This window comes from Panthera tigris, chromosome B1 (genome assembly GCF_018350195.1).
Source record: "Panthera tigris isolate Pti1 chromosome B1, P.tigris_Pti1_mat1.1, whole genome shotgun sequence".
NCBI classification, from domain to species: Eukaryota; Metazoa; Chordata; class Mammalia; order Carnivora; family Felidae; genus Panthera; species Panthera tigris.
The window spans coordinates 85,599,739-85,626,190 of NC_056663.1; the positions used below are offsets into that span (position 1 = coordinate 85,599,739).

Consider the following 26,452-nt stretch of genomic DNA (forward strand, 5'->3'; position numbering starts at 1 on the left):
TTTTTTTAAAATTATGTATATGCATTTACTTAAGTTCAGATTCAAGGATATTATGTTTGATCCTTAGTGGTTTTGTTTTTTTTTTTAAATATTCAATAGCTGGAAAGACAAAGGAAAGTTTAGATTGCTTTCTGTGGTAGTTATTCCATTTTAATTATAGTTATTGTACATTCGTTTAAACAGAAAGAAATATATCTAGCAATAAGGTAAGCCTGTTATTTTTGCTTGTTTTTGTTTTGGTCGTGACAAACTGTGAAATGCTGTGTTTTTCCTATAGTTCTAGTCCATGAAATCCGCAATCTTTCCACTTGATTTACGAAGGACCCTTAATTACTGCTGTCATTAGCACCTAGTGTTCAAAACAGTCTGTTAAAATGTACTGTTAGTCTCACCTCCAAGTCCCTGCTTGCTTTATTTTAATTTTTTTCCAAGGGTAACTAAAACAACAATTGCCTTAATAACAACAATCATGTACAGAGAATTAAATAAAATTCCAAGGTTTTTTTGTGCCTATTTCTTTTTGTTCAGAATTCGGCATTTGTGTGTTAAGATTGGCTTAGAGTTTGAACAAGTGTCCATAAGCAGGGTTGTTACAAGCAAGGACTTATTACCTGGGTTTTAAAAACGAGTCACTCATTTGCCTTTTTCTTTCCACATGGGTAGGAATGACAGACAACTGCTGTGAAGCTTCAATGTTTCTGCCTGGTCATGCACAGTTCTGCAATATAATGCATAAATGTATAACAACAACTTGGGCTTGCATGATATCTCGCTTGGAATAAGGAAATCCAGCCAGGCGCGTCCACGCGGCCATCTTCGCGCGCGCGCACACACACACGTGCGCGCGCGTGTACACACACACACACACACACACACACACACACACAGGTCAAAAGTTGATTCATTCCCGAGATCCCCCAGAATCTTTTCTTCCTCTCTTTCCGGCAGCTCAGCTTCCAGTCAGGGTAGTAGTGAGGTTGGGGGCGTGGAGAGGCGGGGAGGGCGAGGCGAGGGAGGCGGGAGCCGGGTGCCGGTGCGTGCGGCGCCCGCTCCTGCCGGGTGAGTCCGGGCCGGGTTTTGCGCCGTGTCCCCCGGCTTGTCTCACGGCCTCCAGCCGCCGCCGCTGCCGTGTTTACTGAGCTCGCGCGTCCTGATATCACTCCGCTGGCATGGAGGAGGAGGAGGAGGTGGAGGAGCGAGAGGAGGAGGAGGAGGCGGCGGCGGCGGCGGCGGCGGCGAGCAGTTGATCATTGTGATGGTGGCAGGAGCAGCGGCGGCAGCGGCAGCCCAGCCGAGCGTTAGGGGCTGCTCTCCGCGCGGCGTTTTGCAAAGGACTTCACCGATCTACTTTTGCAGTCGCCTCGGACTGTCCATGTGTTTACTTCCCCCAGCCCGAGGATTCGATATCTAGGTTCCTGTGAAATGCAACTGAGCAGCCAAAGTACTTTGAGAACACGGGGCGGCATAAACACCAAAACTTTTTTGTGGAAGGAAATTGCAATAAGCAAGCTTGCCGTTTTCCGATGCGGTGTGGAGTGAGTGTGTGTCGCGCGTGTCCGCACTGGAGGCATATGCTTGTGTGTGTACATGGGGTGTATTTTTCGGTACGTAGGGAGAAAATGCTTGCCAACCACCGGAAATCTCCTGGAATTTATTAGAAAATAATGGATTATAAAAAGAAGGCAGGAGAGGAGCGGATCTCCCCTTGAGTTGCAACCCGATTTGCTGCTGGCTCAGTTTGTTGTGATTCTTTTTGTTGATAGGTGTCTGATGGTATTCTGATAACACCCCCCCTTCTTTTTTCCCCCTCGAGCTTTACAGTTTAAAAAAAGGAAACAAAAAAAAACCTACCCCAAAATCTCTCCCCCTTTTTTTCGCCCCGTCGAGATCGCTGTTTCCATCCATGTGCTTGCGTCTCCCCCGCGTTCCACTTAAACTATTTTAATTCTTGGACCCAAGGAGGAGGCTGATAGGGGGGTGGATAAAAAAAAGTTCTTCCAAAATAGTGTGCCCGGGGAGCAGGATGGGGGATTTCGCAGCCCCCGCTGCTGCCGCGAATGGCAGTAGTATTTGCATCAACAGTAGCCTGAACAGCAGCCTCGGCGGGGCCGGGATCGGTGTGAATAATACTCCCAATAGTACTCCCGCTGCTCCGAGTAGCAATCACCCCGCTGCCGGCTGCGGCGGCGGCGGCTCCGGGGGCCCCGGCGGCGGCTCAGCGGCCGTCCCTAAGCACAGCACCGTGGTGGAGCGGCTCCGCCAGCGCATCGAGGGCTGCCGGCGGCACCACGTCAACTGCGAGAACAGGTATCAGCAGGCTCAGGTGGAGCAGCTGGAGCTGGAGCGCCGGGACACTGTGAGCCTCTATCAGCGGACCCTGGAGCAGAGAGCCAAGAAATCCGGCGCCGGCACGGGCAAGCAGCAGCACCAGAGCAAACCCCAGCAAGATGCGGAGGCTGCCTCGGCGGAGCAGAGGAACCACACGCTGATCATGGTGAGGGCGCACTGGCAGCAGGCGTGGGGCGCGCGCGTGGGGGGGGGGCGTGGAGCTTCTTACATGGGGGGACGGGTGTTTGATTTGCACGGTGGCGAGGTGGGCTGAAACCGAAGGGTTAACATCAACTTTTCTGAGGAAAAAGCTGTCGTCGTCGCTACCTGTTAATCTGTCAGGGTTGTCAGATTTGGGGAAGAGGGGGCGAGAGGGGAGAAGCCAGTCACGACTGCGAGGGGCGGAGGGAGCGTGAAGCGTCGGAGTGAGGCACTGGAAAAGTTTCCCCCCCTCTCCCTTTCTTAGATACCGATTTGAAAGAGAGTGAACCCAGAGTTGAAACCTCGCTCCTCCTCTTCACGACTCCCCACCCCACCCCTCGCCGTGCCGCTTCGCTCCTCCAGACCAGCCCCCCCCCTTCACCCACCCCTCTCAGCACAACCGCCGGGTGCAGAGAGAAATTGATGCATTTGCAGATTCTGGGCGGGCACCAGGCCCTCAACCCCTGGGGGGAGGAAGGGGAAGGGAGAGTCTCTCGCCTCTTCTCCCTAGCTAACCCCCTTTGGGCTGAGAAAGTCTGAGAGTTTTGTGAATGAACTTTGAAGTGGATGAGAAGCGAGCGAGGGTGGCTGCGCGCGCGCGTTGGCGGGAGCGCGCGCGGATGCGGGGAGCGGGTGCGCTCTCTCGCCGCTCCAGCCCCGAGGCTGGTCCGGCAGGTGGAGCGGCCGCGAGGGTCGGGGGGGGGGGTGGGGGGAGCGGCCGGGCGTGGGGATCAGGGGAGAGCTACGCCCTCGGCCTGCGCCCAGGGTCCGGGCCACGCTAACTCCACTGGGGATTCTTTCTCCTCCTCCTCTTAAACTTGCTTGCACGGAGCTTGCTAGCTTCAACCTCCACATCGCTCCCCGCCAACTTTCCAGGATAGTGTAATACCGGGAGAAGTGGAAGGTAGCAGGGAGGTGAAAGAAGCTTAAATGGCTGGGTGGGTGGGTTCGAGGTAGAGGAGCAGCCAATGGCTTAACTTCCCTGGGAGGAAGGGGCAGTTCCCACCCCCTAACCCTGAGGGTAGAATCCTTTCTCTTATCTTCTCTCTCCTGCTCTTTTGCTTTCCTTTCTGGGTGTGTGTTGGGGGGTGGGGGGGAGGCCGGAAGCTTGGGAAAGGTGTCTGCAGCCCCCTCCCCCACCGCGCCGCCTGGCTCCAGGCTGCGCGCCTGTGCGGGGTGCGCCCGGCTGTGGGAATCCAGGAGCGCGGCGCGGCCGCGCGCTGTCGCGGGCTTCCCTGGCCGACTGCTCCTCAATCCGCAGCGCAGGGCCCGGTGTGGGCGTCCCCCTCCGTGTGCGGTTTATACACCGCGCACATCCCGGGTCTGGGAGCCCTGGGCGCCCCCGGTGGTGTCGGTGCCTCCTCCGGCTTTCGCCCGGCACTCCGGCCGACGCTCCTTGACAAAGAGCCGGCTGGGGGGAGGGGAAGAGGAGAGGCCTCAGCGTTTGCTCCCCACCCTCTCCACCTCCCCCCCACCCCGCACGTGAAGAGGAACAATTTGTTTATCTTGGGCTTCAAGAATCCTTCCCTCCTCCCAGTTCTCCGAGGCCGCCCAGCCCCTCCTCCTCCCCACCCTCCTCGGCGCGATCCAGCCCAGTCCCGCCGGCTGCACCTTCCCTCCACCCCCTCCTCTTCCACCTCCCACATCCCGCCTTCCCCCTCCCTCTCGGTGCGCGGTCGTGGGGGAGGGAGCGGGAGGCGCTTTGTCCGCCTGGCGGCCCAGCTCTGCCCTGGAGGCCGCCCGGTTGGGAGGGGCGCTGCGCCCCGCGGCCCTGCCCCCTCCGCCGCGGCTGCCCGCGCTGCGTTCGCCCCACACTCCTCCTGCCCCCGATCCAGCCCGAGCGCGAAGAAGAGGCGGACTCTGTTTTGAGGAAGAACGTCTGTCACCGAAGTCAGGGAGGGAGGTTCTGGCTTTACAAACAGGAAGCCGAAAGCCACTGACACACTGTAGCTTTTCTGATTGTACCCGGAGGCGGGGCTGGACCTGCATCTAGACTGTATCTCGCGTGCCCTTTTCGTACCTATTTCTCTTCCAGTCCGCGTGGCCTCCCTCTCCCCGCCACCCTCGCGCACTTCCACCTATGGGGAGACTCACTTTGTGAACCTAAGACTGAAGTAGAATTTGAAAGGCACTGAGAATTTCATCCCTGCCTGCTCCACGCCCTCTTTTCACGTGTTTGTACACCCCACACGCAAGGATTGCGTAAAAATCGGCTGCTTTTTCGTGAGGCTCCAAAATCTCAGTTCCAGGGAATTTCTCCCGACCTTTCGGGGGGAGGACTGCTGTGGCGTTACCTCGCCTGCTGGGCAACGCTGGAACAAAAGCCAGTGCCCTTCCTGGTGCCCGGTCGCCTTTGATCACTGGCGAGCACAGTGGAGTAAGCGGCCAGAAAGTTTTCGTGTTTGGGTTAGGTTCTCCGGAGGGTGCCGTCTGGGCCTGCGGAGGGGTAGAGGGAGGACTCTGGGTGCGCGCGCGCCTGGCTTATAACACATACGCAGGTGGAAGCAAGTCCTGGATTCTGACGTTACCTGGAAGGAGGTGGAAAGCCGAAGCCAGAGCTTACTTTTGAAAATGCAAAGACAATCTTACTTGAATGGAGCAGACCTGAACTATAAGTAGCATAGTGAATCCCAGTTTAGCAAGTTAACAGACTTGAAAAATTGCCTGAAAAATAGCATTTTTCTGTCAATTTTTTTGGCAATAATTTAGCCCATTGATTAGATTGATGTAAACGCCAAGGCTGTGTATGGAACAGGGATATATTCTAGCTTCAACTGTATTTCACATATATCAGTGGGAAGTATGTGTGATGAGAGTAATGAAAATAAACAGCCTTAAATCTTAAGCAAAGAGTTGCTTGTAAATCCTATGTACCACAAAGAAGGAAAGAAGATAATGTTATCCTCTTCTATAAGCTATTTTTTCTTTAAAAATAATTAATTTAAAAATTCATATTAGCCCTTGAAATGGAAGGCTACCTTAACTTAGCCTGTGTATGAGATAAAATCTTGAAAGCAGAGGTCGCAAAGAAACTCTTGATCTTCATTTTCTTGATTGGCTACTGGATTATAGTTGGGCTCTGCTTGGGCCACAGAACAATTATATTTAGTCCTCAGATTGGGCTATCTGAAAAACCCTAAAGAAGAACAATAATCAACCAGAGCCAAATAATAATAATGGTGATGATAAAAATAAAGACGAATAGGATTCTTTTCTGTTTTATTGCTATTGTTTCCCTTCTTAGGGCCAATATGTCCAAAGTACTAAATATCGATTAGTTCTCTTTCTGCCTGGTTTGGGTTGAGAAGTCAGTCTAATCAGTTCTTTCCCTCTTTTGATTTGTTTCCTTATATATTTACAAGCATAGACGTGAATTAAAAAAAAACAAAACAAGCAAACAAAAAGGGTGGGCGAGGTGAAATAGAAATCTTCCATGGTTCCAGGCTGCTGGAAGGAGCCTGGGTTTTGTGTGGGTCCCTAATAGCCCCCTTAAGAGAGCAGGGAGTTCAAAAAGGCTTGGGTTGGAAGCTGCAGTACCTCTGATGAAAGGTAGTTTCTGGACAAGTAGTCAAATGACCCTTAACCACCCCACCCCCCCCCAACACACTTGTACTTTTTTGTATATTCAGGAGAGTCTCAGTTGAAAAGTGATCTTTTCCTAAAATAGTTTTAATTACTTGTGGTAACAAGAGACATTTTTCATTCTTTGTATTTGGAATTGAAGGTCAGGTTAAAATTTTAAAGTAAATTCCCGTTGACAAATTCATTTTCAAGTCAAAGAGAGACTGACTTGACAAAGGTGTAATCATTCAGGCACAACCGAAAAAGCCTGACAGCGCACTCTTCAGAATTTCAAAATGGTGGTAGCCTTACTTGACCTGGATAAGTCCAGTGTTTTCATGACCTTTTCACTCTGTTAGCACCATTATAACTTTCAGAGTGTGCGTAATTTATACACAGTTTCCAGACTGCATAGATCTATGTGGTTCTCACTCTGAAGAGTTTATCACATAAAATCCAGTTGACAATAAACTTATTAATTACTGAGTATTGGAGAAAACTGCAACATATCCAAAATGTTCTTATCCATTTCTGGAACAGATCCAGGAAATGTCAACATACTAGTCCAGTGCTAAACTTCCTTATAAATGAACCTGGTTTCCCATTTCTTATCCTGTTGAATATCCTGTTGAAGGTAAATTACTGGCAGGTAAATTGAAGGTAAATTATTTGGCAGGCTTGTAATGCCAAACCATTTCTAAATTTTTCCTAGGAACCTTTTCATTGGCTTCTCCTGTTCAAGTGCTATCTTGGGTGATAGGATTGACAGTTGGCTTCTTGAAAAGCCTTCCATAGCCCACACAGGGTGTGCCTTAAGTTTGTGAAAAACTTCCTGGAATTTCATTTCTCTGTGTTTCACAAGTGTCTTTTAGTTCTTAAGAAGCATTTTTTTTTTTTTTAAAGCTCCAATACATATGTAATTATGTTATTTATGTTCTTTGGTTGTGGCGCATTTTATTTAGCACTGGATAGCCAGAGATCAGAAAAGTAGAAGCACATTTAGTTAATCATTAATCATAATCTACCAACCGCTCTTGGGGCTGAGTTCTTTCCCAGGGAAAACTGGGTTTTCAAAGAGGTAGTCTGTTTGATACTTTCTATCCTGACTTGCTAGAATTGTAAGAGCAAATTTTAGAATCTTTGTAGGTTTGTGCTACCTGATAGGAGGAAACCTGGTTTACTGACATTTCTGTAAGAAGAAAGAGGAGAATTTTAAACATTAAAATAGAGTTATGTAGAGTTATTTTCTAAATATCTCCATGAAACCAATAGCCAACTGTGTCTAAAGAGGTTTCCTGACAGAGCTCTTCCATTGGTTGGGATAAGAATGGTGTGTGCATGGGGGGGGGGGGGTGTCTCTATCCCTGTTTCTCTTCTCAGTGCTACTTCCATACAAGGAATCTAGTATAATAAACCACTTTATACATCACATAGTAATTCTTAGACACATTTGAAGTACTTACATGTTATGTAATGCCATTTATGGAATTTTATTTGTGATTAGTGCTCTATGTTTGTTGATTAACAGTCTTATACTGTGTTCTTGATCTTACGATGGCTAAATTCTGTCATCTTTTCCACATCACTCATGATAGATAGCTGTGAAATCAGTCAGACGTCAAAATCTTACAAAGAGGAACATATTTAAAACTCACTCAGTCCTACGATTTTTATGATATCTACCTTTTAACTCTCCCAAATAGCTTTGCATTTTCTTCACTCTGTTACTCAGAGGCTGTTTATCTAGTTTTCAGACCCTATAACTGCTTACTTTGTTTTTCCTTCTCCTCTGGCAGCCAACCTTTTGGTCTTTTCACTGACCTTTTGCACCTTTATCAAAGAGTGGGAAGAAGCAATAAGAGAAATTTAATTTCGGTGTTTCCTACTCATAACTAATGAAACTATTGGGGAGGAGGCCAATTATTTTGGATTAATTATAGATTTGATTTTGTATGCCACTTAACTCTTCATTAGCACAAATAATGGAGAAGAGGCTGAATTTAAAAATTTCAATTCATTTGTTCAACAGTATTGCTGCACAGTCCATACTACTTCACAGAAGTTAAAATGCTAAATCAACCTCTTGCATCCAAGACTGGGTATATTCTTTGTAGGCTTTTCAGTATTCTAGCTAGGTTTAAGGGGATAACTGGTTTGCTTGTATTTTAATCAGCATCAGGCTTGTTACCAGTGACTTCTCAACAGCTTCAGGCCAAGTTATATGCCCTTCTCATGACGTTTTAAGTAAAATAATATGCTTTACTTTTCTGCTGTTTCAAACTAATTTGACATTGATTTGTTTTGTTTTTTTTTTTTGTTTTTTGGGTTTTTTTAAACGTGGCTGATTTACAGATAACTGCTCCAAAGTTCTAGGACCCCCCAAATTAAATTTTCATTAAAAATACAGCATGCTTTTCAGACAGACCCATTCCAAAAATTCATTATTCGTGTGTGCGAGTTGGAAATGTAGCTCCTGGAAAACCAGCTATCACTGAGAACTGATTAATTCTCCTAACTTCAAAAAAAGAAAAAAACCCCAAAAAACTCTTGTGTTTAAACATAAGAAAAGTTAAAGAACTAAAGAAGTAAGGTTGGATAAAGTTACTCAGAAGATGGAGTTGAAAGCCTGCTGTATAATAAATACTTAAAGATCATAGAATTTCATTTAATGGATCAGAGAGGGAGCACACCTTTCTTTCCTCCCTTAAGTCAACCTGGCTGTTCTGTTATTGAGGAGCTTTTGAGTTGTGGGTAAGCAACTCCATTTGGGGAAGAAAGCACAGCATTCCCTCAGGGCCACATACACACGCGCATAGAGATAGGAAATTAACTACTGTGGCTCAGGAGTTTCAAGGCAAGCTGTGCGCACTGTTCTTGGGGGAATTTCATAAAAATCTCAAAAGGCTTGCAGTACTTCCTCTGACAGAAAGAAAGTGATTCCTTAGGAATAATTTAGACACTTCTTTTTAATTATAGTGCACCTCCCATTGGTTGGAGTGACCTTTAAGCTGAAGTAGACTCTTTTAAAATACGAATAACTAACATTCGTCCTCCTCAGCGATGACTTAACCACTGTGGAAAACTTAAGTGAAACATTTAATTTTCTGACTAACAACTTCCAGAATTTCCTTTCTAGTTCCTTAAATCTCCATCCTGTTGCATAGAATCTGGTTGTGTCATTTCGTGTTGTGGACCCTCCAGCCTTCAACTATGTAAGTGTTTACTTGTGCATGTGAAGACGTTATTAGGACACATTACTGTAGATCTCTTCTCTCCTCTCACGATATCTTTCGACACCTCCAGAAAACTCCTGTCTGGACAGAGGCTTCTTCCCCTTCACAAAGGAAAGGGCTGAAGTGCTGCGGGTCTGTTTGTGCGGATTCGACCTGGGTCATAACTGACTCAAAAGGATTGCACGGCTCTAAAAGACAAGCTCGGCCAGTGCCCTTTATTCTCACAGTGGTTGGTTATTTTTCTTTCTTTGATTGTTTGTAAGATGCTGAAAGCAACTCCGTGATTGAGCGTGAATGTAAAGGGACTGGTGCCCAGGAAAGGGCTTTAAGGAAGTAGTGTTAAGGTAGGAGAGGCGAAAAGGGATGGCGATTTTGGAGGCATCACCTGGACTGCATAGCAAAGGGAAGAAATAAGAGAGATGATTGGTTTTGCTCATTTGTGGTAAACAGTATCCTGGTGCCTTGGGAGCTCACAGAGGTAAAGTATGCTTTTAGTAGTCCCCTCTGAACCTTTAGACCTTAGGAAAACTCAAATACATATGTTTTCAAGAGCTAATGGCAGTATGGTTTGTATATGGGAAAAATCACGTTCCTAAAATATTTTTGTGCTTTCTTAAATTATTACTACTGCCACTGGAATGGATTTACTAATATAGGATTCCTTTAAATCAGTGGTTTTCAGTCAGTGGAGATTTTGCTCCCTCTCTCCCTCCAGGAACATTTGGCAATGTTGGGCGACATTTTTGGTTGTCCCAACCAGAGTGGATGCTTGCGCTATCCAGTGGGTAGAAGCCAGAGATGAAGCTAAATACCTACCGTGTGCCCACAACACCTGGTCCAAAATATCAGTGTTGCTGCTGTTGAGAAACCCTGATTTAAATAAGGAGCTCCCCTAGGATGTTGAGAGTACACAGTGTGGCTTTACCCACAGCTTTTCAAACACACTGTTATTACCTAAGGAGCGGAGAAAGGAGGAGGTGCGGCAGAAGGTCTCTTGGAAGGAGTTAAAGGACCACTGTGCTGCTGCCTGTCAGCCCCGACCACGTGACCTTCTAACTTCATGACTTTTCACTTCGCGACTGTCTGCCTCTGTCTCCTTCCTTGCCTGTCAGAAGGTGAACAGTAGTCATTTGTTTTTACCTCATGGAGTGATTGTTAGGCCCCAATGAATTAATACGTATGTAAGAGTCGCAAGACTTTACAGCACAAAGGCTAGGCCTATTTTTATGAATTCCTTGCCTATCTCCCAATTGTTTGCCCCCCCCCCCCCACCCCGTCCAAGTGCAGACTTGAAGCTGAGTGGTTGGAGTCTTGTTTCACTCCTGCATAAGCCAACATCGAGTGATTAGGAATTGAGCAACTGCTTGCTGCATATTGCGCACTATTTCTAGGCGCTGGGGGTACCTTGGTGAAAGGGGCATCCTTGCTCTCATTGGATGCACCCTGCAGGGCATCGTTTCATGGTTCAGGTTAGCCGTATGAAACGGTCTTGTGGTTTTATGAGACCACGTTAATGGGAGTCGTTAATAAACTAACATTTAGGAAAATCCCAGGGTGCTAAATGCTTTGTGTCTTCTTGCCAGCTTTCTGTAGCCATGGCTTTCTTGCGTTGTTTTCTCGAACGACACTTATTTCATTATTTTTCAAATAAAATCACTTTGTGCGAGGAGAGGATTATTAGGTGGTGTGGCGGAGAAGAAGATTAAGGTTAAAAATGAGGCAGATGATCGTCTTTGACTAGGTGACACTTGGCAGCACCATGATCACGGCTTGACATCAGGCTTTTAGAGGAAATTAGATAAAGAGGAGAACCTTTAGAAAGAAGCTGGCAGGAAGGTGTGAGGACTTGAAACCGTGTATGTGAAGAACAGTTGGAAGACCTGGAGGTGTTTGGTCTGATTTAGAGGGTATGATTGCTTTCTTAAAATATTTGAAGCACCGTCAAGTGAAGGAAGGACGAGATGTGCTCTTTATTGGCCCAAAGGGGATAAAGTTAGGATCGGTGGTTGGCAGTTATTAGGAGCCAGGTTTGGTTTACTATTAAAAAAACCCTGGGGCGCCTGGGTGGCTCAGTCGGTTAGGCGTCCGACTTCAGCTCAGGTCATGATCTTGCGGTCGGTGAGTTCGAGCCCCGCGTCGAGCTCTGTGCTGAGAGCTCAGAGCCTGGAGCCTGTTTCAGATTCTGTGTCTCCCTCTCTCTCTGACCCTCCCCCGTTCATGTTCTGTCTCTCTCTCTCTCAAAAATAAACGTTAAGAAAAAAATTAAAAAAAATAATAATAAAAAATAAAAAAAAAATAAAACTGTTCAAAGATGAAATGGGCTGTCTCGAGTGAAAATGTTCCGGCAAAAGTTGTTCAGTTGCCTAAGTGTTGGAGAGGGGGTTATGACATCTTTTTTAAGTTGAGAAAATTTTTAAACAATATGGAAATAAAATACCAGGTAGTGAGGACAGGGATTTTATCTCTTTATTCATCTTCATATTCTCATGGCCACAAAAAGACCTACTTGTACATAGGAAGAACTCGAGATATTTGTTGAATAAATTGCTAAATGAAAGCAAGTAGATTAAAAAGTGGCTTAATTCTTGTCCTCAGTGTTTCCCCCTGCTCAGGAGTTAGCATGGTTTATAATATCTCTCCAGACCTTCTTTTGTTCACTTACATATATACTATATATTGTACACCATCACATGTTAGCATTTTTTTCTGCATAAATGGAATCATACATATGGTTCTGAGATTCACTTTTTCCACATAATGTATTTTGGAGATGTGTCCCAAGTCATTACATATAGATCCTAAAGTCATTCTTTTTAACTGTTATATAGCATTCCATAAATAAATGTTCCATAATTTATTAAGTGATCCCTTATTGATAGACACTCTTGTAGTTTCTCATTTTCTGCCAATTAAACGTTACTGCAGTGAACATCCTTATTCATATATTCCTTATACATATGTGAGCATTTCTGTAGCACAGATTTGGATTTCTTTCTATATACGTAATATGTATAAACAGAAAAGGTTGACCAAAAAAAAAAATCTCTTAATCTAATATGGTTTAATATAGTACCTGAATCTTATTATAACCTGTTTTAGAGCAGATGATCATCGTGTGTCCTTAAAAGTACAGCTTCAAAAAAAAGTGTCAACTCTAGTAACTGGTGTTAGTCTATTCAGTCTAGGGCGAACACTTTTAGTTTATAAAGGTTGTGTATCTGGCAACATATCTTCTAGGAATTACTTGCCTTCTTTTCATCTGGTCCTGAAAAGGAAGTTAGTGGGAGTCTAGTTAGCCAGTACCTGTTCATGCTGTGAAAGTAGGAAATTCACTTTCTTGAACAAGTTTGTCGTTCTCTCCCTTTCCTGAGCTTTGCGTTGCACGAGGCCTGTGTGGCTTTATTTGTGAAATGTACTTCGGCTGGTGATATAGTACCTGGGGTGGCGGTGGGTGCATGTTTGAGTGGTCGTAAACATCTCAGGCCTGTGAGTTGCTGCTTCCCACAGGTTAAATTACCCTGACTAATCCAGTCATCTGTGTAACATGGTAATAACAACCCGCTGACCTGGCCAACTGTAGAAAATGCATCAAAATGGACTTGCCTCGACAGTCACCTGATAGCATTTGTTTAGACAGTGAGAAGTCCTATCAGTTTTCATTATACACGTGTGCTGAAATGGTCTGAAGACTGCCCTTCGTTGGAGTTCTTGGTCATTTTGATTCACCTCTGGCCCAGCAGCTGCCCTACACAGAGATGTTCATACTCACAGCCCGAGTTTTCACATAGCTGGAGCAGTTTGGCTCCTGAATCTGTGCTCTTGGCCAGAACGCTTTTCTGCCTTTACCTGCCTGAAGCATTTGTTCTCAAAAAGGTTGTGTGAGCAAGTGGATTTTTGAAATAACCGGGCTCCGCCAAGGACCAGTCCTCTTCCTTTAGGTTGTAAGATCAGTTTGAACGGGAGCCAAAATTAAGATACGTGGTCTCTCCTATGGTGCTGGTCCTTGCCTAGCTCTGCTGTTTGATAATGAGGATCCCCACTTTGCTGTCCCTTGGCCTCGTATACTTCTGGCCTGTGTGTCCTTCCTTTCCCCGTCTTTTTTATCACCACTTTATGCTTCACCTTTGCCATAGTGGCAGTGGGACCTGGAAGCTTGTATAAGATGTTGGTGGCAATTATTTGAACCACAGGAGCCAACCAAGGGTAGGAATGTAAGTGATTGGGGGCCTAAACTTTATAGGTCATTCTCTGCTAGGGGATTCTGATAAACTAGGCCTTCTGTTTCAAGTTATGATGTACATGTTGATTAGCAGCCGCCCTTTTCTGCCATTTAGCTCAGCCACGTAGCATCTTAGGGGAAAAAAAAACCCCACAAAACCTGTGGCCAGCTAAGTTAATGCAGCCATGTGCTCCGTGCAGACTTTAGGGAAGGGGAGCTTCAGTCTAAAGACAGCTAGATAGCCTCTGTTTCAACATCTTAAATCGTAAGATTTAGTTCTGTGTGTAAAATAAGAATCTTGCTCCTGATCTTCTAATTAGGCTGTCCAATATGATAAACTTAGGAGTTCCTTAACGTTGCTGCTCTGGTCATACAATACATTTCAACCTTTGACTTTTCCTGCTGACAGTCTAGTTTTGCTGGTCTCCTGTCCCTCTGAGGAACGTCATCTTACTTTTTTGTGTTCACTTCTGACTGTTCCTGTGTCTGTTCCTTTCATTTCTCGCACTGGAGTGTTTTCGTTCAGGGATTGCTTTCACCTGTGCACAAGGTGAGCGACCACCTGGAGTTTTGCACGAAGTGTAACTTTTACCTCTACATTGATTGTAGACAGGTAAATGATTATATATTTTCAATATTAGTTATTTCATAGATATCTGATGATACTATTGGATAATTAGATAGATATTAGATCTATCTAGATAGATCTATCTAATTAGATAGATATCAGATACTCTTATCTGATATAGATATCTGATGATACTATTAGATAAAAACTTTTCCAAAGGCTATTGAGATCACAGCTTTGTTGTAATAAACTTCTAATTTCTAATTCCTTTGGAAAGCATTTTCTTCTTTCCCGTTGAAAGAATCCAGAGGTGATTTGTAATAGGAAATAAATGACTATAGTCAAGTCGTACATTATTGTAGAGTTTTTTTTTTTTAAATACCTTGCAAAATGTGTTTCAGACATTTTGAGGTTTTTTTTTTTTTTTTTACTTTTCTTAAATGTTTGTTTATTTTGGAATTTTGTTTGTTTCAAAGAGAGTTCAATAACTAGACAGTTAAATAAATTCATAAATGGGAGTGTCTGGGGTCAACATTAACATTAACGCAAAGAAATTTGACATGTCAGAGCGCAACAGAATTTTCTGGATGCTAAGTAAAGGAAAAGAGATAAAACTCATATAATCATTTATTCTTGGCTTTTAACTTCAGAATGTCTAAGTGATAATAATGCCAGAGTTCCCAGCGGGGGTAAAACATACATTCCCTTTGCCTCTTCCCATCTTCTGTTCCGAGCTCCTATTGTCCCAGTTCTAATCCACTGTGGTATTTCAGTCCATCCTTTCTCCCTGCATCCATCCCAGAGAAGAGTGTGTGGCTATAGCAATGGATCCCTTTGCAAAGCATGCAGGTGGTGTTTATCTTTAATCACTTAAGGTATTTCCTCACAGTAGAGTGTGCAGATCAGCACCTCCAGGATTGCAACATACCCTCACCACTCACATCCTGCCTTGGCCCTTTACTGGGAGGCTCTCTGATGTTTGGTAAACAGAGGTGGTTTATATAAAGAAGCAACTTTCTCAGTTTAGAAATTGTTGTGGCTAAATGGTTGAAAGCGTACTTTGCAGTGTAACTAGGAATTCCTAAATGGTTTGCAGCTGCTATTGGATTTTTTAAAAACACATTCATTTTCTTCGGTGAAGTATGGAAACAATGATTTTAGGTTTGGATTTCATGCTGCTTAATTCTCAGAACCTATTCAAGGACTATTTGAAGAAACTTGTTTGTCATAACAGTAAATAACCATACTAAAAAAAATATTTTTGGCAGGTTGTATGTGTTAGAGTGGAATATGTCTAGAGCCCACAATGAACTAAGAACATATAATAGTAACGTTAAGGATGACAAAGTATGATAAACTGATACTTTGAGGATGGGGATATCTGGCCCTTAGACCATTGAAATTCAAATGGGCGGTTTCTTTTTCAGCGTTTGATCCTGTTCTTAGGTAGAAAGGATTGATATGAATCATTCAGGAGCCTTTTATTAACTTTAAGTTTGTGGTCTCAGATGGAATTGGAACACTCAGAAATAGTTTCAAGTAAGGGCACTTAATGATAGCTGTGCTTGTGAGAATCCTATCTTGTGTCTTTGTTTCCTTCACGGAGGCACAAGCTGTCTGTGTTACAGGTTTGGTAGGCTTCGTGTTTATCTGTGGTCTGGAATGTCAAAGGATTGCAAACCTGAGAATTTTGCTTCCCTCTTTACCCTAAAGTGATGGTGTAGGAGTTTCTGGTATTGGCTCACGGGGTGGGGACAGCCATATATGGGAGACGAAAGGGGGATTGGCTGGCTTTGGTATTTCTATCCATTCTTTCTTTTTTTAAAGTTTATCTATTTTGAGAGAAAGAGAATGAGAGAGAGCACACATGCACACGCAAGAGCGGGGGGAGCGCAGAGAGAGGGAGAGAGAGAATCTAAGCTGGCTCTTCACTGTCAGCACAGAGCCTGAAGCAGGGCTCGAACCCAGGAGCCGTGAGATCATGACCGGAGCTGAGATCAAGAGTCACACTTACACTTAACCAACAGAGCCACTCAGGCGCCCCCACCATCCACTCTTTCTAATGCCCTTCTCCTTACTTTATTAACAAAGAATGGATACTTTGAATAATTATTTATGTCTGTTTTTTTCCTTCACACTATAATGCACACTTCACTTGTTTTCTTCAACTTTTCATAATATATGTGTTTATGATACACTGAAGAGCCATAAATTTGAAGAGAGAGATAATTAGCTTTGACAGACTTACAAAAATGAGACTATAAGAGGAAGACGCAAGAGTGTTGCTTCAGAAGAGGATTCCGTTACTGGGTTTAAGGGAAATTATCCAGATGAGAAATTCTGCAGTGTTAAAATTCACAACCGTTTGGGTGGCACAGGTTATAAGAAGTGGATTATTTTATGATTTTTTAAATTTTTAAATATTTTTCACAGTTTAAACAAATCTTTTTTTTTTATTGATTCTCAACATAGACTTTTTAAATGGAAAAATTCAAGATACTGAGTAATAAAATGGGAGAAAGAAACAGCAACTCAGCCACGGGTGTTAAAATTTCATGTGGTTCACGTGCCCTTTACCTTTACTCTCTCTCAGCGTGAGAGTGGATTGTTTTTGAGGAACCTTTGTTTAATAGCTATCTTACCTTAAAGAATAGTTTTCCTTTCACTTTGATGGCTCATGCATTCAGGGAGCCTTCAAGAAACATGGCTCATTTAGCATTAACTTGACTTAGTAGTCCATCCTGCCCCTCCCAATTTGGGGATCCTTTGTAAAGGGGACAATTAAATTGTCTGTGTCTATAAGGAAAAAGATTAACCATGGGTTGGGTTAAGTTATTTCTACCATTGTACATTATTTTCTATTTTCTGGATTAAAAAGAAGACTTGAAGACAGAATGTGAGATATTGATTATTGCAGAAAGGGAGGAAGATAAAATTCATGTCATCTGAGGTAAACAAGGCTTCGATATCGCCATTATTTCTATGGCACTTCTTCCCTGGGCCAGATCATGCCCTCATCCACAATGGAGGCCAAAATGATATAGGGGGTAAAAGGATCTACCTCAAATGTTCTTAAGATATACTGGCTTTTTTTCTTTTTTTAAGTTTATTTATTTTGAGAGAGAGAGCACAAGTAGGGAAGGGGTAGAGAGAGAGGGAGAGAGAGAGAATCCCAAGCAGGCTCTGTACCAGCAGCACAGAGCCTGATGCGGGGCTTAAACTCATGAACCGGGAGATCATGACCTGAACCAGTCAGGCGCTTAACCTACCGAGCCACCCAGGCGCCTCTTAGGTATACTGGCTTAATGCTCATGAGAGAGAAAGAGGAGGCGTTTTAGGGTAAGTCCACTGATGAAAAAAGGTTTAGACAGTTCACTGTCAAGTCTTTGGTACGAGTTAGGTTTGGTTGCTGTCACCTCTCAGCAGCAAGGTCTCTAAACAGTGACGAGGTTCTTACCTGAAGGAGGGCTCCAAGGGATAGAATGGGGAGAGCTGAAAGGTTTGGATTTCCCTATAAACTGAACCCAGTGTCCCTGGGAATCAGAGTGAGGAGCTCCTTTAAAATGTCCAGCTTTTCTGCTCTCCACACTCAGGAGCGGCTCCTGCTTCCCCCACCCCCTCCATCCTATGTCTTTTGTTCCATGAATAAATATTATGTGCTTTGGTGCTCATTACTCTTTGATATGAAAAAAGGCAATTCATTAGGTTGAAGGAGGAGGGGGAGGGAGACACCATTTTTCACCCGGTGCATCAAGCGCGGTTACACTGATTTGAATTCCCAGAAAAGTAATAAAACAGTGAAAATAATGATAAAACAGCTCATGGGCTGACAGCTGTGCAGCACCCGGGAACACTGAAGACAGGCCCCAGTGTTGCAGCAGGACAATATTGTGGAGCATATGGTGCCATTGCAAGCCAGTTGTTGAACTCGGTGGCCGCCTTTTGTTTGGGGGACTGTCCCAGCATTGGGTCTGTGGTAGCTCTTCAGAAACTTCTAGTCTCATTGGCAGGTGGGCTCTTGGCACTATGCCAGCCTCGCTGTACGGTGGCTGACTCAGGCCATGTGGAAAAGCTCATGCTTGGAGAGCAGTCACGCCTCCTTACTTTGGTCACTGATCAAATCATTTGTTCAGCGAGTATAAATTGGGATGTTTTTCCATAGCAGCCCAGTGGCTACATTGCAAAAGGAACATTTTCTACAGGAATGCCAATTAATTATTAGGTACGTTAATTCACCAGGGCTCAATTCTTTGTGTGAGAGTGAAAATTGTTGTGTTTTGTTTTAGTGCTTTTCGGATGCACTTTGCACATTACCTCTTCGTTCTTCAGGCTAGAATAGCTAAAGCCAGAAAGTGTGTTAGGGCCAGTGTTACTGCTAGAAAGGAGAGAGAGTACCCGTCTATCTAGTTTTTACAAGACAGTGCTAAAATAGGCCCTTTGCTTAGCATGGGTCTATTTTTTAAATGTGTGAAGCTGGCATGTGTGTGTGCATAAAAAGACTAATTAACTCCACTTTCCTCTGGAGGGGTCTCCTTGGCTGCCCTGATAATGTGCTCCACGTTGGCCAGAGTGGCGCCATCATCCCGAGTCCTTTATGACTTCAGCCTCTATGTAGTCATGGTCAGCCATTCTGGTTCCTTCACTCTTGACTCTGAGATGTAAGGAAACATCTAGAAGGGCTACACAGTCCTGGGAGAGTGGTTCCTGCAAACATAGCAGAAGGCGACTCTCAGAGAGAATCACACTCCATGAGGAAGGGCTGTAGCCTGTGCTATTGTGCTCCGTGCATGAGAATATTTTTATTTCAGGAGCTAAAAGGAGGAAACCGATGGTGTTGATGCTCTGATTGAAGAGCACCAAATGCCACTATATTCTTGGTCTCTATGGGACCCTTTTTTTTTTTTTTTTTTTTGCAGGACACACTTAGGTGGTGTTCCGGTGTTGGGATGAGTGAATTTCTTTTTCTCATGAGCAAATGTCATTACAAGGCCAAATCTACTGGAAAATTATACATATGTATGTATGTGTATATTTATTTCTGTGATGTTCTACTAATCACTAATCAGAGATTATATTTTAACTCTGGGGCTCTGCTGGGGGGACTGATATTTTTTCAGTTCTTAGTCTTACATTTTTGATCACTGGCCTTGAAAAAAATGTTTTCTAAGTAGAGGAAAATAGATCTGTTATAAATCCCCTGTAAGCGGATATGTGCTAGGTGTAGCATTCAGAGGTTGGGAGAATTTCTGCCTGTGCCCTGGATGTGATTCAGAGCATCCAGAGGAATGAGAAGGGTCCTGTTTTCTGTTTGACTTGCTGGATTGGTTGTAGGAGCAACTTCACAGTGTGACCATCCTTTCAACCTTCCCTTGACGGTGTGTTTATGCAAACCAGCCAGGGGAGAAGTATTTCTGATTCTACTTTCCCGAGTTTCCTGAGTTAGAGGAGTAGTAATTACCTTCTCTCTCTTTAAGAATTTAAGAAATGGAAGCAAAAAGACAATGACTGAAAAAGATCTACATTTGCTGCTTCTATATCCTTGCCCTGAGCACTAGGGGCCAACTACAGTCACTCCTGGAGGCTTTACTATACCTGTCACAACCTGCCCTGAGGGAAAGCAGGTACAGAGGGCAGAAGGAACTGTTGAGAATAGGAAGGAGAGCTAGGAGGGGGAGCCGGAGAAAGGGGAAAGGGGAGGGGGAGAAATAAATCATTTCTGGGTGTTGAGAATGGGTGAATGTTCACATGGGTGAAGTATCCCGTTTCTATTAAATTACACGTGTAAATATCTTCATAGCTATTTTATTTTTGCACAATGATGTTAGATGTTCTAATTATACAGCACATTTATGGGATGAGTGGAGCTACAGTGAGACCAACTCACTTGGTAGGTCAACTAGGTAGGGGGCAAAACAAAAGTACCAACAGGCTATTGCATATGTTCTACCTTTGGTACAGCTTTTTCAGCTGGAGGGAGAACTATAAATCTGAAAATCCAGCTGTGTTGTTGTACAGACTGTTAGGAAATGTGATCTTCAGGGGTTATGGGGACAGTTCAATTAGAAAAAAAAAACTTGCCCCCTAATGTGATTTGTATTATAATTATTTAATACCTAAAGGACTCTTATAATTGAATTTTAGGGTGCTTCATTTACATTCTAGCTGGCAAGAGTTAGAAATACTATCACTTTGTGGTCCTCTAATCGCTGTCCCAAACATTCACAAAATGCCCTGTGATTCAATTATAAGTATCTTCTGGGGACCGTGTAATTATATACTATCTAGTTATCATTATAAAGCACCAAGGGATGAGAAGCCAATCAGGTGGCTTCAGTGGCTGGTTGTTCATAACCCTGTAATTGATAGCTCAAAGTGCTTTGAGCTACACAAATTTTTTAAGGGGCAACTGATCAAGTTTTAGGGGCAGGAAAGGGTTGCATACTAATTTTTAAGTTGCACAAATAGGACCTTTGAAGTAAATGCTTATTGATACAATCCTCTTAAATAATTGACTGACACGTTTGTGGAGAATAAAGGAAATACAGAAGTCTAAAGATGTAGACCAGAGGCCCCTGTAGCTTACAGTGAAAGAAAGGAGGAGGGTACTATTGTGTATGTGAGGGGGTATCTTGGTAAAAATAAAATCAAATGAAGAACAATACAAGAAAACATGCTCTATATAGGAAATAGTTACCAGATGTGGGTACCTAGTAATCTTTGAATTAAAGAATGGAGAATAAGTGTTTTCACGGATGCTTGTGCAAAATCAGGAGTCTTTCGCCTGCTCCTCCCAGGGGCACCACAGAGCATTTACTTGCAGACTTCGCCTTCTTCCAGAGCTCTTTAAAGTGGTCGCCAACTCTCAACAGCAATTGCTTCTGAGTGGTGTTCAAACAACCCTGACATGAGTCCCTTGGTATATCATTATCTAGTCTCATATTTAACCTTTTTCTAATAGCCTCCCCAAAGTCCAGAGTTTTCAGCAAGTGCCAGAGGAAGTTATAAAAGGTGTTTTTCCCCCCTCTTGACTGCACAGCTGTGAGAAGCATAGTTATCTGGAAGTCGTCTTTATTTTTCCTTTTTCTGTCCTGCGAGAGACCAGGTATATGTGAAAGTAAAGCGACTTGTTGAGATGGGCCAAGCCTCGTGGCAAGTGTCAATACATTAATAGGAATTTCTCTTTTTTTCAGTTCTTCCTGAGCCTTGTGCTTGATTAACTCTATTCTTAGAGGAGAGAAGGGCCAGGGAGTATACACATTCATGGAGTGTGTGCCTCTCCTCCCCTTATCTATTCCTCAGCTTGATATTGGTGAAGCATGCGTGCCAGTAAGAGGTCAGGTGCAAGCTGCAGAGCTGTGTGTGGGTAGGCCTGAGAGGAGCAGTGATGGTTATACTGGTACGGCCCCACGTTGGCATCTCCTTATGGTAAACAAACCTGTTTGCTCAGTGGCTACACAGACCCATGACCACTGTGCCTTTAGAAGGATGTTCCTTTCTTATTAAGAAATGGAAATGATGGCATCCTTGATGGCGTATGTGCAAATTGGAGAGACCATTTGTGAATTTAGGAGGGTGGGGAACACCCAAAATGTCTCATTCTGACAGGAAGCCAGAGACCCTTGCCCTTCACTGCTTCACAGCCTCTGGCCTGGTGTTGGGGCAGTAGGCTGACTGCGGATGCTTTGGCCCCAGTGCTTTGGTCACCACTAGTGGAGGTGGGTGAGACAGCCCATGGAGAGGAGAGCTAGAAGGAAGAAGAAGGGAACAAGTGGAGTAAATAAGGGCATGGACTGTTGGGAGGCCTTTGGATGTGGACTCTTCATTACCCGCAATTGATTTTTAAATAATGAGAAGGGAAGGTTTCTCTACTTTTCTTTGAGATGGCTTGTGGAAATTTCTTTAAAAAAAAAACAAAACTTGTTTTTTTTTAACATTTATTTATTTTTGAGAGACAGAGCATGAGCGGGGGAGGAGCAGAGAGAGAAGGAGACACAGAATCTGAAGCAGGTTCCAGGCTCTGAGCTGTCAGCACAGAGCCTAATGCAGGACTTGAACTCACGGACCACGAGATCATGACCTGAGCCAAAGTCAGACGCTTAACAGACTGAGCCACCCAGGCACCCTAACTTGTGGAGATTTCATTCTGACTTTCCTTCCTGTCTTGTTACCTAATGAGGCATCTGTGTGGTTCTGCACAAACTTTGAGGAGCCTTCTGCTTTTGTACTGAATCCTTCTTAAGCAGAAGGAGCTCCAGGTTCTGTGACAGAAGTGAGCCCCCCACCCCCCCCTTGAGGGATCTCCTCCCTCTAATCCCTTACTGAGGTCATTCCATCCTTCCCCTGATGAACGCTCTACCTTGTGCTTTCTGCGTGCTGTACCCAAGTGACTACTCTAGTCTCTGGATTCGGTGGAAGCCTGTGGCTTTGGGGGTTTGCCCTGTTTTTCTCCTGGCCTGTTCTGTAGGTTTCCCAGGCTACGTCAACACCAAGTCAGTAACTTTCCCTGGATGGCTAATAATCTGTGTTTCACAGACAGAAATTCTGATTATCAAATATAACAAATGCTCCCATAGTCATTTCTGTCTCTGGTTTTCATCCCCGTGATTGGGATGCAGTTAGGTTAAAATTAAAAAGACATTATATTGGAAGCCAGGAAATGAGGACCAGTTCAGGCTTTGTCATCACAAACTGTGTGACCTTAAGCAAGTCATTTAATTTCTTAGGACCACAAAACTCATGTTTGATTCAATTGATTCATAAGGATATTTTATAGTAGGAAGGAAACAGATTTATGAAATGCAAAATTTTAGTAACTTTATGTTGCCATGCTGGTACTACCTTAAGTCCTAGGAATATCTGCTTCCTTCTTTCTGGCTACCTAGAGACCCCCAGCATACCAGAAAACAAAAGAAGACTTGACCTTCACAGGTATGATTGCAGGGTTTTGTCTAGGAGATGATAGTGTATAAATTTAATGTGTATGTGCATGTGCCCTGCTTGGACATAAGGTCTGTAGAATTAGGCAAGTCAGCAAGATGTGAAGGGATGTTTCCTAACTCTGCCAGTAATTACTGTTTAGAGCCCTGCCTCTCCTTCCCTCACCATGCTCTCCAACACCCCTGCATGACGTGGTGCTGGTCTTGCATTGCTTATGGGTGAGTGGCCAGTGCTGCATGGTGAGCTAAGCAGAGATTGGAATTGACTTATAAGAGGAACTCAAAAGTGTTTTCTTGCGTGGACCTGAACTGTAATGTTGGCCGACTCTTTCTTCACGTCCTCATTAATTATGGCATTAGTCCTGAATTTCAGGTCTAGAGTCTTAAATGTGGCTGGAAAAACCAACCGTTTTTCTGGTTGGTTGAAACCACTTTGTCTTTCAGTTGGCACTCCTCCATCTGCTATCCAATAGTGAAACCAAGGCATATTTTCTTATAACTTTTCTTAATGATTTGTAAGTAAAAGCTTCAACAAAGCCAAATAATATTCCATGGATTTTAATCAGTTTTAAAAACTCATACAAACTTCACTTTATAGGCCTTTGTAACAGGTATGTGTAGGTGACCCTCAGGACTATTTTTTTAGACTCTCAATTTCTTTTTTTTTTAATTTTTATTTATTTATTTATTTATTTAATTTTTTTTTAACGTTTATTTATTTTTGAGACAGAGAGAGACAGAGCATGAACGGGGGAGGGGCAGAGAGAGGGAGACACAGAATCTGAAACAGGCTCCAGGCTCTGAGCTGTCAGCACAGAGCCTGACGCGGGGCTCGAACTCACGGACCGCGAGATCATGACCTGAGCCGAAGTCGGACGCTAAACCGACTGAGCCACCCAGGCGCCCCAATTTTTATTTATTTTTGAGAGAGAGAGAGAGAGAGAGAGAGAGAGCTGTCAACACAGAGCCCGACGTGGGGCTCAAACTCATGAACCGTGAGATTATGACCTGAGCTGAAAACAGACGCTTAACTGACTGAGCCGTCCAGGCACCCCAGACTCTCAATTTCTTACTCATAGACTGTCTCAACATAATACTCTACCACGTTTAGTTGAGGTTTTTTTTTTTTCAAGAAATATGCATTTGGTTAGATAAAATTGTGAGGATGAGTAATGGGCCAGCTTATAGGACTCATAATCTATGTGCAAATGATATGGACATAGTTTGTAAATATAGATATTGTTTCTTCAGCTCTAAAGATGTTGAGCTTTATAGTAGGTTTACTGACACATTTTCTAAATAAAGAATTTCATAAGTTAGAATGCTTGGATCATCTCATTAAAGCAGGGTAAATAACAAAAAACTTTTCAGATATAGTACACTATCTGGCATATTCTTGTATATGTAGCCATTTTTTTTTTTTTTTTTTTTTTTTTTTTTTTTTGGTCTCCTGCATCCACCCCCTTTGGGCAAGGATATTTTCTCTCTGGTTCTCTCTGAGTAGTTTTGACAAGCATATGGAAAGACAGAAGAAGGCTTCAGAATTAAGTCAACTTCAGATTGTTTTGCCAACAACTTATGTTCTTTTATGACTCCAAGGTGAAAGATACAAGTCATTCCAATCAAATTGAAGGGCTAGTGAACTGCTGTTCGCTTTTGGCCTGGGGACTACACAGGTGATTCCATTGCTGTGATGCACTGACACGTTTCTTGTCTTGTGCCACAATTAAAACCAAATGAAGCCAAACCAAGTCCCAAAACAACTTGCCTGCTTGGCTTATGTTTGCAGACAAAGGTTTCTCCTAACTTAACTTTTTTTTCATCTCTCCCTTGTGTCTGTGCATTAGCTAACACCTGCTTGGACTTCTTATTGATGTCATTTCCACCACCGCAGATTCGTTAGAACAGTAACACTCGTTAGGGTGTTTTCATTGTAAGTGACCACTCAGGCTTTGGCTCTTTTAGTTGCTGTGCTGATTGGTCCTCAGCCTGAAAACTCCTGTTCTCGTTTTCCTTTCTTTTTGTCTCAGCTCTTGTGCAAAGACTCAGCCTGTCTTACCAAGGCTAGGGGAAATTGTGAAGAATAAATCTACCCTTTCTTTTGCCTTCACCTTTTGAAAAATGTATACTTCAGTCAAAAGCAGTTTTAACTGAGGGGCGCCTGGGTGGCTCTGTGGGTTAAGTGTCCGACTTTGGTTCAGGTCATGATCGTGCAGTTTGTGGGTTTGTGGGCTCGAACCCCGCGTCGGGCTCTGCTGACAGCTCAGAGCCTGGAGCCTGCTTCGGATTCTGTGTCTCCCTCTCCCTGTGTCCCTCCCATGCTCATGCTCTGCCTCTCTCTGTCTCTCAGTAATAAATAAAGTTAAAAATTTTTTTAAAAAAAATCAGTTTTAACTGAATGTGATGAAAACTAGTTTTCTGATTCAGAGAAAGAAGCCATGTATCAGAGTTGGGGTGTATGTGTTTAGAGATTTGGTTGAATTTTGGTTTTACTTCAGAATGGGACAGTGTATGCTTCTAAGCTGTTCATTTATATGGCATCTCTGTAGCTTCCAGAATTTTCCATGGCCTGCAATGGGGCTCCCATGATCCTATTGATATATAAAGTAGTAGTAGTAACAGCTCACATTTCCTGAGCACCAGACACGTTTTAAATGCTTTACATGATCAGCTCTTTCAATTTCCACAACCATCCTATGAAGCAGTTATAATTATTGTTCCCATTTAAAAGATGAGGCTACTGAGTCCCAAAGAGGTTGATTCTGTGCCAAGGTTAATGAGTGGTGGAATAGGGATTCAAACCCAGACAGTATTGCTCCAGAGTATGTGTGACTAACTACTGTATCTAATTGCTTTTCAGTGTTGGTCGTGGGAGGAGACTGATGGATTTAGGACTTTGGAAGACTGTTTACCCTTACTGGTGGAGCATGGTTGAAGAGACATGTTTAAAGTCTGCACCCAGATGCTGCTTTTTTGCCATTTTGTCCCCTGACTGGCACAGTCCACTTTGCCCTGCCCTTAAGGACAGGGTGACACTTCTGGGTTGTTGGAGGCCAACTCTGAGTTGGCCAGCTCCTACATGTGGCCTGATAGCTATGGTGGTTCCCAAAATTTACTCTCTACTGCTGTCGATTTGTTCCTCTCCAAGTTTGCCAGAGTCAAAATCTTTTTAAGGCTTTGGCCACAAATCTCAAGGACCAGTGCAGCTGCCTTTGGAGCTGTGCAGGGTGAAAGCCCACATGTGTGCACCCTTTTATGACAGCACAGAGGAGGCTTCCTGAGAGTGCCAGGTCCCCAAGGTTAAGAGGAAGCCTCTGCTCTGTGTATCAGATCTCCTGAGGTAAGCAGCCTTCTCTAACAGGAACCCACTAGTGGTCAGAGCTGGACGCTCCCTAAAGGCAGGGAT

The 26,452-nt window shown here is 43.9% G+C and overlaps 1 protein-coding gene across 2 annotated transcripts in view; it reads left to right on the forward strand.

Moving 5' to 3' along the window:
* The first annotated feature begins 1,198 nt into the window (after positions 1 to 1,198).
* The window catches only part of MAML3 (mastermind like transcriptional coactivator 3), a 412,351-nt gene continuing 387,097 nt past the window's right edge, over positions 1,199 to 26,452 (forward strand). For both annotated transcript variants that reach the window (XM_042983864.1, XM_042983865.1), the window contains exon 1: positions 1,199 to 2,494. In XM_042983864.1, the coding sequence (XP_042839798.1) occupies positions 2,024 to 2,494 (471 nt within the window). In that variant the 5' untranslated portion in view covers positions 1,199 to 2,023. The remainder of the gene's footprint in view (positions 2,495 to 26,452) is intronic.